The sequence below is a fragment of the Tachyglossus aculeatus genome, chromosome X5 (genome assembly GCF_015852505.1).
Source record: "Tachyglossus aculeatus isolate mTacAcu1 chromosome X5, mTacAcu1.pri, whole genome shotgun sequence".
Classification (NCBI taxonomy): Eukaryota; Metazoa; Chordata; class Mammalia; order Monotremata; family Tachyglossidae; genus Tachyglossus; species Tachyglossus aculeatus.
Genome location: NC_052097.1, coordinates 2764885 through 2785566, shown reverse-complemented (window position 1 = coordinate 2785566; position 20682 = coordinate 2764885). Strand labels below are relative to the sequence as shown.

Below are 20682 nucleotides of genomic sequence, written 5' to 3'. Positions count from 1 at the left end.
CAAAATAAAATAAATAGAATATGTTCAAATAAAATAGAGTAATAAATATGTACAAACATATATACATATATACAGGTGCCGTGGGGAGGGGAAGGAGGTAAGGGGAGGAGGGGGGGACAGATGATTCCCACCCTCTTTCTCACTTGATCTGTGAGCCCCCAGCTGGCCCAGGATTGGGTCTGATCTCATCAGCTCACTTGTACATATTTATTCTATTTATTTTGCTAATATGCTTTGTTTTGTTGTCTGTCTCCCCCTTCTAGACCGTGAGCCCACTGTTGGGTAGGGACAGTCTCTATATGTTGCCAACTTGTACTTCCCAAGTGCTTAGTACAGTGCTCTGCACACAGTAAGTGCTCAATAAATACGATTGATTGAATGAATGAATGAATCAGCTGTATACCTACCCTAATTGATGACACATGGGAAGCGCTTAATAAATACCATAACCCCCCCCCCCAGACATTAATGTGGCTATATCGCTCATCTATAATCGACCGGGGGGTCACGATTCTGGATCATTTGGGGAAAAAAAAAGGGGGTGTCTGGCCCCGATTCAGGAACCACTTCCTCATTTATGACATCGTCCCTATGGGGAAAGGAGTTCCGACCGACCGGCTCGCTTGAGCCGACGGAGCGGACCTCCCAATCTGCTGACAACAAGGCCTGGGCCGAACTTAATCCACACACACGGTTTGCGCTGTTTGGCGGCAACCAGAAAGCTGGCTGGGTCCGTGCTGCCTGATTCCAGGATCCCCATTACCTGAAAATCCGGCCCCTCTCCTTTAAGATGAAAAATGCGTTTAAAATCATGGTCTTAGTGGAGAGAGCCTCGGGCCTGGGAGTCTGAAGGACCTGGGTTCTAGTCCCACCTCTGCCACCTGTCTGCTGTGTGGCCTCGGGCAAGTCACTTTGCTTCTCTGGGCCTCTGTTATCTCATCTGTAAAATGGGGATTAAGACTGTTAGCCCCTTCTGGGACAGGGATCCGACCCAATTTGCCTGTATTCACCCCAGTGTTTAGAACACTGCCCCACACAGAGTAAACGCTTAACAAATACCACAGTTGTTATTCTTTATTATCATTTAAAATGTGGAAGGAATTGTACTTCTGTGAAGGTGAGGGTGCCTTTTTTAAGCTTGTCGGGGCCAGTACAAATTAAGACCCTTTAATGCTCATCTTCTACTATGGAAATGAGCTGTCTGGAGACAAATCACAGCAAAAGCAGCTGGAGAAATCCGCCACTCCACAACCACACCCAGCAGTTCCTGCCACGGACTACAGATGAAAGAAACATCGAACGTCAGGCTTCAATAAAACACAGAATGGAAAGCTTAACCGACTGAAGATGTTTTGGGAAAATAAAAAAAAAGGATTCTTGTTTTTGAAGCCACAGACCGTACTTGGCAAATTGTCCTCCCAATGAGCTGAGGAGGGAGTTTACTGGCTTGTCATTTTAAAGTGCTTTCCGCCAAGACCTCCATCGTGACCATCATCATCGGTGGTATTTATTCAGCGCTTACTATGTGCAGAGCACTGTACTATGCACTTGAGAGAGTACAACAGTTAGCAGACGTACTCTGATCAAGTCTTCCCATTCATTTTCGAAAAAATTTGAACTGAGAGAACAAAGGCTCATGAATTTTCAATGAGTGAAAATATTGAATATCTTTTACAGATAGCTCTTACCGTACTCATCAGAAATATCAAAAGTCTACAATACAAAAGACCACATACTCAAAAACTGTGGCTAATGTATAAGAACAGAATGAACAGATTCGGCCCCCCTCCCGCCGCCACAGCCCCACAATAAACTGCAAATTAGTGAAGGCAATTGTGAATTTCACAGAGTTTATTTAGAAAAAAATAATAAGGATGATGGCACAGCATCAAAGTCAGCCATTCTTCACGAATGTGTTAAAGTTAGGGGTAATAAACACACGCATGTAAACTGGAAATGCACTTTAAAACAAAAGCATAGCAAGTATATCGTTGCTTAAAGAAATGTAGGTTAAGGTGAAATGGGGATATTGCTATCCTACAAGTTCACAGTTTAAACAGAATTTGGAGAGCCATCGCTGATTAAGGGGACACAGAAAACACACAGACGTTAATCGAACCTTTTCAAATCAGTTATTCTGGCCGAGCACACATTCTGTTTAGAGCATTCATAGATAATGAAACAACTTACACACGCAAATATGAGTTTTGAAACGTAAACGGCACACAAGTCACTGATTTGAGGAAAACTCAGACAAGAGGTAGAATTCGTGTCAACCTTCATGATTTTCAGAAATAAGTACTTCCCAATCAGTTCATTCTTTGTCATATCAAAGGTCCAGCTTCCCTGTTCCTTGAAGACCACAATTCTGTGAGCGATAAGAGCATTGGAAAACGCAATTATTCAATGGAGGTTCGGGCAGAGAATCAAAAGTCTGAATTTTCTGAGTTGTGTCATACTAACTCTTTCTCCTCCTCTGAATGCACCAGCAGCCGGCTATTCCCTGGCCATTATAGAAGTGTGGGAGATAAGGGTTTGCTTTATTTTTAGGCTTAGAAAAACAGTTAAGAAGTACTTGGATGTGCTCTGGGGCTTAAGTGAGCCCCACGTGGGACAGGGACTGTGTCCAACCTGTTTAGCTTGTATCTCTCCCAGTGCTTAGAAGAGTGCTTGACACATAGTAAGCGCTTAACAAATACCGTAATTACTTATTCCTTTATTATTAAAGGCCCAGCAGAGCACTGCCAGCTCTCTGATTGGCACAGGGCCTGGAATACGTCTTATACTTCACCCAGCCTTAGTCTGAATGGTATTCAACAAGGCTTGATTTACTTGAATATGTTCTGTACCCTGTGAACCCCACTTGTGGACTGGAAGCTCTTTGTGGGCAGGGATCGCGCCTGCGAACACTTTCATTCATTCAAACGTATTTACTGAGCGCTTACTGTATGCAGAGCACTGTACTAAAGCACTCGGAAAGTACAATTCAGCAATACAGAAAGACAATCGCTGCCCATACCAGGCTTAAAGCCTAGAAGACTTGTTGCAGTGTACTTTCCCAGGTGCTTAGTGGGGTGCCCTGTAAACAGTAAGCACTCAATAAATACCACTGACTGACTTAGTACTTTGCCAAAGGAGGCAATCGGGAATTGGGTTCTTACTTTTTATTTGGAGGGATTTCCAAGCCGGGGCTGCAGGTGAGGTAGAGAGCCCCAAGGAGATGATGGGCGCTGGGCTCGGTCTGAAGCTTCGACTCAGATTAATCAATCAATCCAACAACCGTATTTATTGAGCACTTACTGTGCGCAGGGCACTGTACTAAGCACTTGGGACCTTACAATATTACAGAGTTGGTAGAGACATTTCCTGCCCACAATGAATTTACGGTCTAGAATGGGGAGACAGGCGTGAATATAAATAAGTTAGAGTTGGGGCATAAGCGGTGTGAGGCTGAGGGAGGGATTAGAAAGAGATAAACTGACAGGCTGTGGTGGGGTTTCTCACCCCGGTAAGAGATTTCTTAGAGAAGCAGTGTGGCCTAGTAGATAGAACCCACGGCCTGGAAGTCAGAAGGTCAAGGCTTTTAAGCGCGGCTTCGCCTTCTGCCTGCTCTGTGGCCTTGGGCAAGGCAATTCACTTCTCTGAGCCTCAGTTCCCTCGTTTGGAAAATGGGGATTAAGACTGTGAGCCTTATGAGGGACAGGGACTATGTCTAACCTGATTTGCTTGTATCCGGCCCAGTGCTTCTTACAGTGCCTGATACATAGTACGCGCTTAACAAGTATCACAATTATTATTATTATTATGCACCCCCAGACCGGACCAGGGACCCCTCGTACAGCCAGGGTGAGGATTCAAGGCCTGAAAACTCAAGCCTCCTTAACAATTAACCATATTAAATACAAAGATGATATTTGTTAAGTGCTTACTATGCACCAAGCACGGCTCCTCTGAGCCCTGGGGTAGATATAAATTAATCTGGTTGGACATAGTCTGTTCAATAAATATGACTGACTGAATGAAATACCATTAAAAAGAGTAAGAAGGAGTAGTAATAATAATAGTGGTATTTGTTAAGCGCTTACTACGTGCCAAGCACTGTTCTAAGCACCGGGGTAGATACAAGTTAATCAGGTCGAACACAGCCCCTGTCCCACAGGGAGCCCAGAATCTTAATCCCCATTTTACAGATGAGGTCACTGAGGCGCTGAGGCCAGACGTCTGTTGGGTCTTAAGAACCGGCGGAGAGGGTTGGTTTAGACGGAATCCCCCAGGGGCTCCTGGATTCCCTCGGAGGGCCCGGGCGACGTCCTCGGACACGGTTAGAGGTCACGTACTTCTCGGAGGGAGCTGCCGCTGGTCAAGACCGGCGTTCTGGAGATCTCGGGGTGGAGCTCAGGGGAGACGAGGAGCGCAGGGAAGATGTGGGGAGGCCGTGCCGCCGCATCTCCTGGATTGCACGTTCGCTGTCAAGATTGGAAGTTGGTGACCCTTGAGGAACTTGCGATTTTATATTTTTCTTTATCGCATGCGCGAGCGTTCAAATTCTAGCGGAGCATTCATTCATTCAATCGTATTTATTGAGCGCTTACTGTGCGCAGAGCACTGTATTAAGCGCTTGGGAAGTACAAGTTGGCAACATATAGAGACGGTCCCTACCCAACAGCGGGCTCACAGTCTAGGAGCAGCATGGCCTACTCAAAAGAGCTGCGGCCCGGGAATCAGAGGACCTGGATTCTAAGCCTGGCTTTGCCGCTTGCCTGCTATGTGACCCTGGACAAGTCACTTCACTTCTGTGGCCCTCAGTTCCCTTGTCTGCAAAATGGGGATTCAATCCCTGTTTTCCCACCTACCTGAAACTGTGAACCCCAGGTGGGATCTGATGATCCTGTATCTAACCACAGTACTCAGGACAGCACTTGGTACTTGATAAGCACTTAATAAATACCACTGTTGTTATTACAACATAACTATATGGCATAATTACACAACAATAATAATAACAATAGTATTTGCCTGTGGTACCTGCCACTGGTCTGCTGTGTGACCATAGGCAAGTCACTTCCCTTCTCTGTGCCTCAGTTCCCTCATCTGTTAAATGAGGATTAAGGCTGTGAGCCCCATGTGGGGCATGGACTGTGTCCAACCTGATTACTTTGTATCTTCCCCAGTGCCTGGAGAATAGTAAGCGCTTAATAAATACAATGTGTCTCTTTGTTGTTGTACTGTAGTCTCCCAAGTGCTTAGTACAGCGCTTTGCACACAGTAAGCGCTCAATAAATACGACTGAATGAATTACATACCATTAAAAAAAGACGAAGCAGGCTTCCTTACCGTTCAAACCTTTCAGTTGTCAGTTGCCTTTTTAAAACATCGTAGTCAGTTTGCAGCTGGGCAACTTTGGTTCGGAGCATGGCGGTCTCTCGATTGTGACTGGTTCTAAACACACACAGAAAAGTCGCAGAAAACAATGAAAAATAGTCTTAGGCGAGTTGGCATTTTCAAGACTCTTCTGGAAGGACATTGAAAGAGTTTATAAGAGCTGAGATGCAGCGTGGCCTAATGGAAAGGACATGGACTCGGGAGTCAGGAGACTTGGGTTCTTATCCCAGTTCTGTCGCTTGCTGTGTGACTTTGGGCACGTCTCTTAACTTCGCTGGTTAAGAAACCTCAGTTTCCTCATTCACAAAATAGGGATGAAACATTTGTTGCGTTTCCCTCAGACTGTGAACCCCATGTAGGCGAGGGACTGTGTCCGATCTGCTTATATTTTATCTATCATCAATCGTATTTATTGAGTGCTTACTGTGTGCAGAGCACTGTACTAAGCGCTTGGGAAATACAAGTTGGCAACATATAGAGGCAGTCCCTACTCAACAGTGGGCTCAGTCTAAAAATCTATGTCATCTACTTGGCATCAACACATACACACATACATACCCAGCCCAGCCCAGTTCTGGATCCAGATAAAGAGGGGACATAGGGATTTTCTGGGTCCAAAATACGGAAAAGATTTCAGTTTTACTAGATGTAAAAGAGCACTGTCCGATGGTTACCCCACGCTAAATACTAGGAGACAAAGTGGATCCCTTCAAAAGGTTCTTATGACCACGTGAACTTCCAATTCGAAGTCACCAGAATAAGAACGGTCCAGAATAAAGGACAAGCTTTGTCTAGGCCAGTGGCAGTAATGAAGGAAAATGGATGAGCTAAACTGATCTGGCACAAGGTTAGCTGCTCGCTATTGTGAAATGAAATATTGCTTATTTTCCCAGATTTGCTAGCTATCCCGGTGCACATTATTTTATGTGGGCTTGGGCTCCTTTTGCGACATTTCCAATGTCACCTACATAGGTCCTTGGTCGGTGAAGGGCGCAGACCCTGGATAGTTCAGTGTTTACTAGGGAGAGACACACCAGCCTTGAGAAACTAATCTTCAAGAGAGACAGTTCATTTTAGCTCCATGAGAACTTAGGCGGCAGTTCAGCAGTGCCCTGGGCTGGCCCTGATCTTCCTGACATTTCAGTAGGCGGTCTGGCATCCTGTGGGCTGCCCTGAACCAACAAACCGGCATTCCCTGGAGAGTGCAGTCACGGAATGAGGGACCCCACTCAGGTTGGGGAAAAGAAAAAAAAATCAGGAAGCAGCATGAAGACCCCAGTTACTTTGACATGTCTATTCCCAAATCATCCTAGCTAATGGAGTATTTCAATTTATTTCTATTAGTGTTTTTCTGTCTTCCCCTCTAGACTGCTAGCTCTGCTGCACTGCACTCTCCCAAGCACTTAGTAGGGTGCCCTGGAAACAATAAGTGCTCAATAAATACAAATGCTTGATTGATTCAAAATGAGGACACTCCCCCCCCCCCACCAGAATATTATATAATAATAATAATGCTGGTATTTCATTCAATCATAATTACTGAGTGCTTACTGTGTGCAGAGCACTGTACTAAGAGCTTGGGAAAGTACAATACAACAATAAACAGACATACTGCTTGCCCGCAATGAGAAGCACTTACTTTGTGTCAAGCACTGTCGTAAGCGTTAGGGTAAATACAAGCTAATCAGGTTGGACACAGTCCCTGTCCCACATGGGGCTCAGTCTTCACCCCCATTTTACAGGTGAGGGAAGTGAGGCCCAGAGAAGTGACTCACCCAAGGCACTCGGCAGATAAGTGGCAGAGCCGGGATTAGAACCCAGGTCCTTCTAACTCGCAGGCCCGGGCTCTTTCCATTTCCATTTCCAAGAGAAAGGCATTGGCCTCAGACCCTAATAGGAACGGGGGGCGCTTTCAGAAACTCACAGTTTGCTCTCTGAAAGCGTCAACTTGTCTTTAAGAAGCTGAATTTCAGAATCCTTCTCATGGGAGGTTAAATGGTTATGGAATTCTTTGTCTCTGTTGGTAGCTAACAAGGTTTCGAGGTTTTTAACTGAAAGCCTCTCGCTGGATAACTGCTTCTTCAGCAGCTCTGACTCCGTCCTCGCGTCGTCTAGTTCTGCCAGGACCTATCGAGAAACAAAACAGGAATGACTTCAATGAGATGGTAGCCGGTTTTACAGCCAAGGTCCATATAGTGTTATAAAGTGTTGCCTGGATGCTAAGGATTTATCGCCTTCTTCAACCAAGTTGCAAAGCCAAACACAGTACTTTGAATTAAAGGGTCCTGTGAGCGGGTGGAGGGTGTCATCCTCAAGGTGGGATGAGGAGTTCAGAGCTTTGGGCCGGTGCGGGGGAGGCAGTCAGGCCCAATCAGTGGGATTTGTGGAGCTCTTACAATGCACAGAGCACTGCATTCAGCGCTTGGGGGAATTCATCACAACAGATTGAACAAATTCATTCCCTGCCCACAGTGAGCTTACAGTCTATGGTGGGGGAAAGACATTACTATAAATGCAGAATTTATAATATACGATTTAAAGACATGTACATAAGTGCTGTGAGGTTGAGGGTGGGGTGAATATCAAATGCCCAGAGGTCACAGATGCAAGTGCCAATCCAAAGGAGCTGGAGAAGGACAGGAGTGAGGGGGACGGGAAGAGGATCGGAGGTGGGCGGCACTAGAACTCTTTCCAGCCCCCTCGCTTTTTGCCCCGCAAATTCCCCTAGCCCTCCTGGCTAATAATAATAATAGTAATCGGGGTATTTGTTAAGCGCTTACTATATGGCAAGCACTTTACTAAGCGCTGGGGTAGGTACAAGATAAACCGGTCCCACATAGAGCTCACAGTAGGAGGAAGACAGATATTGAACCCCCATTTTGCAGGCGAGGGAACTGAGGCACAGAGAAATTAAGTGTCTTGCCCTAGGTCACACAGCAGGAATGTGGCAGAGCCAGGATTAGAATCCAGGGCCTCTGACTCTCAGGCCTATGCTCTTTCCCCTAGGCCAGGCTGCTTCCCTACAGAAGGCTAACCAGGATTTTAATAACCGATATCCGATAACCAATATATTTTTTAAGGACATCTTTCAAATAGGACAAAAAAGACTTCATAAAGAGAGAGGTGTGCCCCCAGAGGCATTTCAAGACAATAAATCAAACGGTTGGCCAGTCATTTAAAAGAACTAATTTTTTTTTTTAATTGTCACTTATGAAGTGGGCTAGATTTCTTCCAGCAAACACAAACTGATCCAAATTAGGAAAGTATTTAAGTTCGAACTAAAGTTCTAGCGTAATATGTCCCAGTATTGAATAAAACAATTTGCACTCTATGAGAAAATTCTAAATCCAGGCTTTATTGACGGACTTAATTCCAAGGTTTTGGAAAACTTCCATTTGACAAGGCCCAGCGTTAAAATAAATGTAATGTTTTATACAAATTTTTCAGTTTGAAATGATTAACGACTTAGAACTAATTTTGTCAAGCTGTGATCTGCTTAACACACATTCTGAGGCATTATTTGAGATGACTAGATTTCAGGAAACCCTGGAGCAGTGTGGCCTAGTTGACAAAGCCCAGGCCTGGGAGCTAGAGGACCTGAGTTCTAATCTCAGCTCTAACTACCATTTGCCTGCTGTGGGAACTTGGGCAAATCCCTTAACTTCTCTGTGCCTCAGTTTCCTCAACCGCGAAGTGAGGATTCAATACCTATTCACCTGTGGACTGTGAGCTCCATGGGGGACCGGGATTGTTTCTAGCCTGAATAACCTGTATCTATCCCAAGGCTCGGAACAGTGCTTGACAAACAGTAAGCACTTAACAATTACCATGAAAACAAATAAAACCCTGGCAACAAATCTAAGAACTTTTAATTTTATTTAACACACCTCCAGAAGTGTTTCCTTCAGGAAAACATCACACAATAACATCCCGAAAGAACTCACAAAACCCAGCCAAGCTCTTGGAACCCAGAAGCACGAATGTCCTTCCTAAGACTCCTTTCCTTCCATTTTTAAGAGGAAGTTCATAAGTACTCCTCTCACACTGATTTCTGATTTTGCTGTTTCCTGCTTTGCGTTCTGTGGCTAAAGACAGGGGCCACGATGATGACTCTTTGACAGTACCTAGAGAATCACATTGCTGTCTTTAAGAAGGAAGGAGGAACAAAGTCGAGCTTGAAGTTGTGAGTTTTCTACAAAATGGTGGGCAACAATTGCTAAGGCAAATTTAAGAGCCCTGGATAGGAGTTCTGAGAGAACACTGAGAATGAAGGGGATTCTCACAAATCTCCATCATACAGCAAGTCAATGAATCACAGGTATTTACTGGGCACTTACTGTGTGCACCACACTGTACTAAGTGCCTGGGAGACTACAATACGAGTCAGAGTTGTTGGGCAGGGAATGTGCCTGTTTATGGTTGTATTGTATTCTACCAAGCATTTAGTACAGTGTTCTGCCTGCAGTAAGCACTCCGTAAATATGACTGACTGAATGAATGAACACATGTTCCCTGTCCACAAACAGCTTACAGTCAGAGTGAGTGGGTGAGTTAATGTGATTGTGTAATAACTATGTGACTGTTTAGGGTGATTGTAATAGCACTAGTAATAACGACGTGGTATTTTCCCTACACACAAGGAGCTTACACTCTAATGGAGGAGACAAACATAAAACTATTTACAGGAGCTGTCCAAAGAAAACATCAAATGTACAATGGAATCAAACCTCTCGTCTATCTCGCTGCCAACCTCTCACCCACATCCTACCTCTGTCCTGGAACACCTTGCCTCCTCTGATATATCAAACAGATAATTCCTCTCCCATACTTCAAAGCCTTATTGAAGACACATCTGCTCCACTCTCTTCTCCACTCCCTTTTGCACCACTCTAAATTGCTCCTTCATTCATCCTCCCTCCCATCCCCACAGTGCATATATATATACAAACAGGTATATACAGATATGAATAGAATAAATTACTATATATCTGTAATTTATCTATTATTCATATTGATGTCTGTCTTCCCCTCTAGACTGTGAGCTCGGTATGGGCAGGAATGGGCGTGTTTGTTGTTATATTGTCCACTCAGTACAGTGCTTTGCACACAGTAAGCGCTCAATAAATATGATTGAATGAGTGAACGAATAAATTCCAGCAGCCAAGGACAGCTGAAGGGTGTTTTGCATCTTACCCTTTCGAGCTCGATGTTTTTGGAGGCGAACTGCCGCGAAATGACCTCTTTGCCGGAATCAAGTTTAATGCAGAGTTCTCGGACCGACGACAAGTCGGCCAGGGCGGATGACTTCTCGTCTTTCTCTCGCCGGAGTTCTTCCTCCAGCCTGGCTTTGGCTTTGGCCGCGGAGGAGATCTGAGTCTCGTACGCTTGATGAGCACTCATGTGCTGGCAAAGGGGAGATCGAGGAGTGCCGTCAGCCACCTGGTTCTACTTCCACGTTCAGTCAGTGGGGTTCTTTCTCTCCCGTTAGAAATTCCCAAAGCCCTGGGGCGGACGGGGGGACGAGACCCTGGCTGCTCTGGTGGTGACCGAACGTGATCGGACAATGGGACTCCCCCAGGATGGACTCAGGACACCCCTAGAAATGGTGGGCTTTCTCCTTGAGGGCAGGAACGGGATTCTGTAGCCCTATCATACCCATCCAGGCGCCTCTTAAAGTGTTCTGCACACAGTAGGCGTTCTCCACCAGGCCACTGATGGATCGCTTGACTGATCAGAAGCTCCACGGAAAAGGCCTCTCACCTCTGTACTCTCATGCCAATGGAAGCGGGGAAGCTTCGGCCTCTTGGACTGGAGCTCCGCAAAATGGGAGATGGAGCAGAAGTCTTCAGACCAATCATTTAAAAGCTTCCATGCCCGATGCTATAACGGAGGTTACTCCATTTATGGAGTCCATGATCTCTCTGCCCCTGCATCCTGTGGCAAAGAGCTGCCCAAACTGGTGCAGGCCTGGGTCACCTTGAATCTCTTGTAAGAGTCATTCAGTCAGTCAGCCTTTATTGAGCACTTACTGTGTGCACAGCACTAAACTAAGCGCTTGGGAAAGTCCAAAAGAACACTAAACAGACACATCCCCTGCCCACAATGAGTTCACAATCTAGATGGGGAGGGTGGATCCAACGTGGCCTAGTAGGTAGAGCCCCCATCTGGGAGTCAAAAGGACCTTGGTTCTAACCCTGCCTCTGCCACTTGTCTGCTGTGTGACTTCGGGGAAGTCACTTCACTTCTCTGGGCCTCAGTTGTCTCACCTGTAAAATGTGGATGAAGGCTTTGCCCCCCATGTGGAACAGGGACTGTGTCCAACTTGATTAGCTTGTATCTACCCCAGCGCTTAGTATACTGCCAGGCACCTAGTAAGCGCTTAGCAAATACAATTTTTTTTTAAAGGCGTCACAGTTTTAGGCCCCTCAAGGCCTGCTGGCTGGAGCATTACTTCAAAAGTGAGCCCACTGTTGGGTAGGGACTGTCTCTATATGTTGCCAACTTGTACTTCCCAAGCGCTTAGTACAGTGCTCTGCCCACAGTAAGCGCTCAATAAATACGATTGATTGATTGATTGATCTTGTTCAGACCTCTGAAGTATGCTGACCCAGGCCCAGTATTCTTTTCTGAGCCCCAGGGCCCAGCAACTACCCCATCACTGATTCTCGGGCAAAAGACAGATCGAAAGAGAAGCAGCATGGACTAGTGGAAAGAGCACAGAACTGGGACTCAGAGGACCTGGGTTCTAATTCTGGCTCTGTCACTTGTCTTCTGGGTGACCGTGGGCGAGTCACGTCACTTCTCTGCACCTCAGTTTCCTCATCTATAAAATGGGGATTAAATCCTACTCCCTCCTTCCTAGACAAGGAGCTCCATGCAGATTAGGGACTGTGTCCAACCTGACAACCCTGTCAATCCCAATGCTGAGAACAGGGATGGCCACGTAGTAAGTGCTTAATGAATGCCTTTTTTTTTTTTTTAAAAAAGGGGGGGTACTATTATTTAAGCCTCCTTACTAGCCCTGGATCAACTTTAATAGAGGAAGTTGGCTGCTACCTCCTGAATCTCCTTCTCCAGGAACTCCACTCTCTCTCTCAAGTGCCTCCTATCCGTGTCGACGGAGAGGAGTTCAAGTCGGATTGAGCTGCTTTCTCCCTCGGCGTGATGGGCCTTGACCTCCCAGTCTTCAGCTTGACTGTGAAGCATCTGAAATTTATCTAGCAGGTCCCGGTTTTCTTGCTCCTAACAGAAAGAAAAATCACTTTGAAGATGATTCCGATATGAAAAAGGAGGGAATGTGGTCACCTGAGACATAGGGCCTGCTCCAAGCTGCCATTTAGACGGCAATCTCCTCAAGGGCAGGAACGGGATTCTCTACCTCTATCGTACCCTCCCAGGCTCCTCTTACCGTGCTCTGCACACAGTAGGCGTTCTCCATCATGCCACTGATGGATCGCTTGGTTGATCGGAAGCCCCTAATCTGAATTTCTCTGCAGAAAAGGCCTCTCGCCTCCGTACCTTCATACCAACAGAAGCGGGGAAGGACCAGCCTTTTGGATTAGAACCACTCAAAATGGAAGGTGGAGCAGAAGTCTTCAAATTGATCATTTAAAAGCTTCACTATCCAATACTAAAAAAGTAAATGACGCCACGGTGGTGGGGCGGGGGGGGTGTCTACTCATTCATTCAATTGTATTTATTGAGCGCTTACTGTGTGCACAGCACTGTACTAAGCGCTTGGGAAGTACAAATTGGCAACATATAGAGACGGTCCCTAGCCAACAGTGGGCTCACGGTCTAGAAGGGGGAAGACAGACAAAAAAACAAAACAGCTAGGTGTCAATACCATCAGAAAAAATAGAATTATAGCTATATATATACAACATTAATAAAATAAATATAGTAAATATGTGCAAATAAAATAGAGTAATAAATATGTACAAATGATCTCTCTCTCTGCCTTTGGGCCAGGTTCCCACCTTTGGAAGGGAGTAGGAAGACTTCAGGATCCCCTTTAGTGCAATCCTCAGCAGCAGTAAGCGATTCCGGAGGTAGGGGCAGGGGGAGACCCGGATTTTATTGCGGAAACCAACTGCACTCTGAGGGCCCAGTGACATGATCCATTCTCCTCAACAAAAGCGCTCCCAGAAGTCTCCTAAGCAACACCACCCACATCCAACCAAAAAAGGGAATTTTCTCACCTTCGCAGCCATTAGGCTTTCGAATCTGGACACTTCCGTTATGTAATTATGAACTCTGGTTTTCATTTCTTCTTTTTCCCGCACTGCTGCTTCCAGTTCGGCTGAGATGGCCTACAAAATGGCCACCATTAAAGACAAAGTAATAAAATGACAGTGCCACACTTAAGCACTTTGTAAATTGATGGCTCTGTCTCCTGTTGATCGGGAATCTTGATTTACCCTCTGGGTAACAGTTGATCAAATCTTGCATTTTAACAAATCTTCCAAGAGACTTAACTGGGTGGAAGAATGCTGATAATAACAACAATAATAATAAAAAAATGTTTTTTGTCAAGCACCTTTATGTGCCAAGCACTGCACTGAGGGCTGGAGTAGATATAAGATACATAGGGCTCACAGTCCAGGTAGGAGGGAGAACACGTATCAAATCCCCATTCAGCAGAAGAGGGAACTGAGGCACAGAGAGGTTAAGTGACCACCCAAGGTCACACAGCAGGTAAGTGGCGGAGTTGGGATTAGAACCTAGATCTCTTGACTCACAGGCCTATGCTTCTTCTACGATGAGTCTCAAAAACAATCATGGCAATGATGATGATATTTATTTACTAAATACCAAACACCGTTTTAGGCTCTGGAGCAGATACAACAGACACCAATCCCTTTGCCACCCACAAAAAGGTTTCACTACTTTTTCAAATCTATCTTGGAACGCCATTCAGATGAAGCCCATAATTTAAAAGTTACTTTTTCCTAACAAATATGAAGGCTTTTGCCAACCACAGAACGTAGCAGTCGAAGGTTAACGCCCAAAGAATAAGATCAGTCCTTCACTACAAGAGGCTCAGAAACATAAGTACACGTTGGGTGAAGCCACATCCCCTCTGTGCTTAGCGAGTACTTACAGTGCATAAAAGAGTGTTTAATAAAATATCATCGTTAAAATAGATATTTGTTTTATCCGCTGTCCGTCCATTATTTGTTCTGATTAGTCTGTTTGTAAATATTTTCCTGTCTGCTTCCCCTGTTACAGTGTAAGAACCCCTGACTGCTTGATTGATTGTGGGCAGGGAATGTGCCTTGGGCTTCTGTTGTGCTTTTCCAAGCGCTTAGTACAGTGTGCTGGCCTACTGGTTACTTAATAAATGCCATTATATGGCTTAATACAAGCCGTAACTACTTAGAACGCGGTTGGGGAATTAGGAAGCATTCATTCAGCCATGGAGTTATGGTGCGAATTTGCTTTCACGTGAGATTTGGCGAGAACACGCAACTGTTGTATTGTACAAGAACTGGGTGTATTATGTTTGGTCCAAATGCAAATCGTCAGATGTCAACATCTGTGTTTTTTCCCTTAAGAATATCAACTCTTCTGAGGCCGGGCTCTGTCGCCTTGGTTTGAACTATGATACTGTGTCTATCAATCAATCAATCACATTTATTGAGCGTTTACTGTGTGCAGAGCACTGTACTAAGCGCTTAGTACAGCCTAGCACCATCCTTTATGTCAAGTAGTATGTGATGAGGAGATTCATTCATTCAAGTGTATTTATTGAGCGCTTACTGTGTGCAGACCACTGTACTAACTGTTTGGGAAAGAGGAGCAGCGTGGCTTAGTGGAAAGAGCACGGGCTTTGGAGTCGGAGGTCGTGGGTTTGAATCCCGCCTCTGCCATGTCTGCTGTGTGACCTTGGGCAAGTCACTTAACTTCTCTGAGCCTCAGTTACCTCCTCTGTAAAATGGGGATTAAGACTGTGAGCCCCACGTGGGACAACCTGATCACCTTGTATCCCCCCCAGCGCTTAGAACAGTGCTTTGCACATAGTAAGTGCTTAAAAAATGCCATTATTATTATGATTATTATCTATCCCAGCGCTTAGAACAGTGCTTGACACATAGTAAGCACTGAACAAATATCATTATTATTATTATTATTGGGGAAAGTACAATACAACAATAAAAAATGACATTCCCTGCCCAAAACGAGCGTGTATGTAGATCTGGAGCCATACTTACACAAACTTGGCAAGAGGAATTTTCGGTATTACACTAATAACAATTATAAGTAATGGTATTTGTTAAGTGCTTATTATGTGTCGAACACTGTATTCTAAGCACCGGGATAGATACAACATAATCAGATTGGACCCAGTTCCTGTCATAGAATAGGGCTCACATTCTTTATTCCATTTTACGGTTGAGGGAAATGAGGCCCAGAGAAGTGACGTGACTTACCCAAGGTCACACAGGAGATAAGTGGCAGAGCTGGGATTAGAACCGGTATAAACACTATAAACCTACATAAACCCTGTTCCTATAGAGGAATCTATGAGGTGCATCAGGAAACAGGAGCCGAAGAGTTGGAAAAAACTAATCCACCTGTGTCAGAAAATCAACCTGGGAGCCAGAGGCCCTGTGTTTTACAAAATGTAGAGAAAGGCTGGGACTAGATTAGACCACTCAATATTTTTCCTGAGCACAGGCAGAGGGAATGACACTGTACTAAGCACTAGGTACTGTATTATAATGCACAGTCATTGTAGGAACAGATTTTTCCTTCGGGGGGGCACCTCAAATCAATCAATCAATCAATGGTATTCAGTGAGTGCTTACTATGGGCAGAGCACTGTACTAAGCACTTGGGAAAGTACAGTACCACAGAACTGACAGACCATGCTCAAACCCTGAGTGCAGGAAGAACCATTCATTCATTCATTCAATCACATTTATTGAGCGCTTACAGTGTGCAGAGCACTGTACTAATCAATCAATCAATCAATCGTATTTATTGAGCGCTTACTGTGTGCAGAGCACTGTACTAAGCGCTTGGGAAGTACAAGTTGGCAACGTATAGAAACGGTTCCTACCCAACAGCGGGCTCACAGTCTAGAAGGGGGAGAACCAGAACCAGACCCTCTTTTCCTCCCTCCCGAGTGAGGAGGAAAGAAGCAGCGTGGCCTAGTGGCTACAGCACAGGCCTGAGCGTAAGAAGGACCTGGGTTCTAATCCTGGCACTCCCGCTTGTCTGCTTTGTAACTTTGGGCATGTCACTTTACTTCTCCGTGCCTCTGTTCTCTTACCTGTAAAGTAGGGATTAAGATTGTGAGCCCACGTGGGATAGGGACTGAGTCTAACCCGATTAATCTGTATCTACCTCAGTGCTTAGTACAGTGCCGATCATAGTAAGCACTTAACAAATACCACGGCGGGGAGGAGAGAGAAAAAGTGGCCAAATATTGTTCGGCCTCCTGCTTCAGGCTGCCGATTGGGTGTCGAAATCTGGCCAACTGGGTCAGTGTGTTACTCGACGCGTCTTTACCAAGATACCGCAACTGATCGGCGGGAAAGGAAACCTCCCGGTCTCAACTCCACAGGAGATTTGGCTGCAACTGACTCCCTCGTCTTTCCATACCTGGTTTTCTCTGGTCATGGTGGCCAGATCGTCCTGCAACCTCCTGATTTCCTTAACAGCCACCTCCTTGGACCGCTCTTGCTCTCCGAGCTCCAGGTGGACGGTGTCAAGCTGGCGGCGAAGGGAGGCCACTTCCCGGTCCCGGTTACTCAAGGTGTCCTTCAGGCGGCTGTCAAGGGGGCGGTTTGGAAAACCTTAATTAAAATTTCTTTTAAAACGGGAAGTGCTGAAGGCTCAAAAGCTTTTCAATATTCACCAGATCAATAACGCACTAAATAAAGGCTGCTTTACTAGGAAATGGCCGCCCTGTCAGATAACGGCATTTTTAATGAGCTAATCACCTACAGTGCTCAATTTCAAACAGAACCGACCAAAGAAGTAAATAATCTGGGCAGATGCTGAATGTTATGGGAGGAAATAAAGGGTCCAGAAACGGGGTAGAAGCAGCGTGGCTCAGCGGAAAGAGCCCGGGCTTTGGAGTCAGACGTCATGGGTTCAAATCCCGGCTCCGCCAACTGTCAGCTGTGTGACTTTGGGCAAGTCACTTAACTTCTCTGTGCCTCAGTTGCCTCATCTGTAAAATGGGGTTAAAACTGTGAGCCCCCCGTTGGACAACCTGATCACCTTGTAAACCTCCCCAGTATTTAGAACAGTGCACATAGTAAGCGCTTAGCAAATACCATTATTATTATTATTATTATTATTACTATTCCAAAGCTGACAAGAAACCAAGGGATTCTCAAAAGATGTAAAAGAGAATGCCACTGTCTTCTGAATTTGGGTCTTCTACTACTACTAATAATAATAGTGGTATTTGTTAAGTGCTTACTATGTGCCTAGCATGTACTAAGTTTTGGGGTGGACACAAGATAATCCTCATTTTGCTTATGAGGAAACTGAGGCGCAGAGAAGTGACTTGCTCAAAGTCACACAAGTAGGTAAGTGGCAGAGCTAGGATTAGAACCCAGGTCCTCTGATTCCCAGGCCTTTGCTTCTTCCACTGGGCACAAACTACAGCTCTTTTGTGACAAATCCCCCTCACTAAAGGACACTTTGAGAGTGCTTATTATCCTTGTTGCCTTTTAGACTTAAGCGCCTCAGTCGGGGAGAGCAACCCCAAGTGTTAAAGATGGCGCTTCCCAAGGTCCAGTTGTTAAGTACGGCCGTCACTGGAAATGCAGGCATTCTGAATGCTCCCTTTTACCCACATAACTTTTCCCTGAAGTTTTAATTTAGAATTTGGTTTGGAACCCACTTCTGGCCATCTTCGCGCTCTCCAAATGCCCAAGAGCAATGAAGCCAAGGCGTCACTCAGGGCTTCTGAGGGCAGGACCCCTTAAGCCCCTCCAGCCTGGCAGACAGCCTGCCACCCCCCTGACCCTCCGTGCAGGGCCTGACAAGGGGCTGCCACAGCTGGGCGGATCCAGATTCCGTTTGTTTAAGCGGGAAACATCCAAAGGCTGGTGACTCTCCTTGAAAATGTATAACGTGGAAGCCAGAACGGGCCTGTTTTGGTCATGACTTACTCTGTGGCTGACTCCAGCTCTGTCAGGGTTAGTTTCAGGTGGGCAATGGCTTTTTCCTGAGGAAATTACAAATATTTTAGTATAAAAAGCCCCAAAGTTCCATCAGGGAAATTGACACTTGAATATTGCCTGTGTACTCATTTGCAGACTTAGATACAGGCATGCCGAGAGATCGGTTTTTAATACGTTCCTTGGAAATGGGCCAAATGATCCCGAGATTCACCCGATCGTATTTATTGAGTGCTTACTGTATGCAGAGCACTGTACTAAGCGCTTGGGAGAGTCCAGTATAACAATAATAAGAGTTGGGGGTTTTCAGTGATCCTGGGGACAATCAAAGGATGGACTGGGCTTAATAATCAGGCCTGGTTTGACTATAAACCTCTCCTAAGAGTTGCTGCCCGCTTGCCATTTTTATCAACCCACTGCATTTATTGAGCACTCATTAAGTGCAGAGGACTGTACTAAGCACTTGGGAGAGTACGATAAAACAATATAACAGAGTCGGGAGACATGTTCCCTTCCCACAATGAGCTTACACTCGAATTGGCTCGAGAGGAGTGGCACATGTAGGCCCCGGGCCCCTGAACCTCAATATAACCCCCCTTCTACCTGCAATCAATCAACAGAACAATGACATTTACAGAGCGCTCCGTGCAGAGTGCTGTACTGAGCACTTGGGAGAGTACAGTACGAGTTGGTAGACATGATCCCTGCCCGCAAGGAGTTTTCAGTCTAGAGGAGAGCAACTGAGACCGTGGCCTTCATCTCAGGAGGTGAGGGATAGAACCAATGACTAGTCATCTCCCCTACTCCCTGCTAAAGTTCTCCCATTTTCCTGCCAAGGAAAAAAGAGGATAGAAACACATAAGAGTCAGTGGGGAGAAAGAGAAGATGTGATTGGCAGGGGAGGGAATCAGGGAGAGGGAGAAAGGGAGGATGTGTTAGTGTGACGACGAGAGGTAGAGAGAAAGACATACCCACACGAGGGGAGACGGAAATAGAAGCGTAGCTGAAAAATGGAGAGAAAAAAATTAAAAGGACAGAAAAAAGGCCAGAGACTGCAGCTTGCCCCTCCTGAATTGAGCAAGTCCTATGAAAACCTATTCTACAATCGCCCGGGACCCAGTTCAAGGACAAAAGAATGGGTTTTGGGGGGACTCTTGTGGAGGGAAATGAGTCTTTGGAATTTTGGAGTCGGCACAGATGACAATTAGTGCAGCTAGTTCTATGTGTCGGTCACTGCTCAAGTCATGGTTTTAAGGGGGCTCCCGGTTTTTGGTTTGGGTACAATATGGTAGCCCAACCTTGTCTATAGGAGTACATTCACGTCTCAGTGGCCCGGACCGACGGCTTCTCTCCTTCCTGATCTCTGAATCGGACGGAGATGTGACATCCTGGCCCGCCTGCATACCTTATTGGCTAAGTTATCATCTAAACATGCGAGCCTCTCGGTCTTCTCATCCACCGTCTCCTGAAGATGGTCCTTTTCCCTGTCCAGGACACACACGGCCCTCTTGAGCGTATTCACTTCCTCGTCTTGGCAGGTGATCTTTCGGCTGAACGAATCTAGACCCCGGGAGGAATCCAGAGAGGAGCGAGGGAGATGGTAAATGACCGCTTCACCCGACCGCACGCTGTTGTAGTGTACTTTCCCAAGCGCTCAGTACAGTGCTCGGCATACAGTAAGCGTTCAATAAATACGATTGAATGAATGAATGAATGAATGAGCCCGCTCACCTATTTTGTCTTCCAGGGCGGCGATCTGGGCCTGGGCCGACTGAAGCTCGTCCCTCTTCACGGACAGGCGGTGCTGGAAGTCATCAAGGGAGCGCTGGAGCTGGTCATTGAGGAGCCTGTGGAGCCCACCCCAAAATGACGGAAGGGCACGCTGAGTGCTGAGGTGGGGGCACCACCATGCGACCTGTTTTATTCACCCTGCCCGCTTCAACTGGACAAGGCCCGTGGGCAACGGCGCTGAGATGGCCTCGGCTCCGCTTTCCCACCGCATAACCAGGGTACTTATTAAGAGCTGACAGCCGGGACCAGGGAAGGCGGTACAAGGGCAGTCCCCATCCCACGCAACCTGCTGCTAAGTGTTCCCACCATCATCATGGCAGCGTGGCCTAATGGGTAAGCCCAGGCCTAGGAGTCAGCAGGACCT

General features: G+C 46.0%; 1 protein-coding gene across 3 annotated transcripts in view; it reads right to left on the bottom strand.

Moving 5' to 3' along the window:
* Window positions 1-1201: 1201 nt before the first annotated feature.
* Window positions 1202-20682, bottom strand: part of CEP135 (centrosomal protein 135) — a 46349-nt gene continuing 26868 nt past the window's right edge. For 2 of the 3 annotated variants that reach the window (XM_038769321.1, XM_038769322.1), the window contains 11 exons: window positions 20259-20374; window positions 19933-20087; window positions 18519-18574; window positions 16993-17161; window positions 13584-13694; window positions 12439-12624; window positions 10576-10785; window positions 7307-7509; window positions 5335-5439; window positions 4338-4466; window positions 1835-2368 (listed from right to left, as the gene is read on the bottom strand). In XM_038769321.1, the coding sequence (XP_038625249.1) occupies window positions 4361-4466; window positions 5335-5439; window positions 7307-7509; window positions 10576-10785; window positions 12439-12624; window positions 13584-13694; window positions 16993-17161; window positions 18519-18574; window positions 19933-20087; window positions 20259-20374 (1417 nt within the window). In that variant the 3' untranslated portion in view covers window positions 1835-2368; window positions 4338-4360. Of the gene's footprint in view, window positions 1278-1834; window positions 2369-4337; window positions 4467-5334; window positions 5440-7306; window positions 7510-10575; window positions 10786-12438; window positions 12625-13583; window positions 13695-16992; window positions 17162-18518; window positions 18575-19932; window positions 20088-20258; window positions 20375-20682 lie in introns of those variants that run through there. The other variant, XR_005456524.1, reaches the window with a different exon arrangement.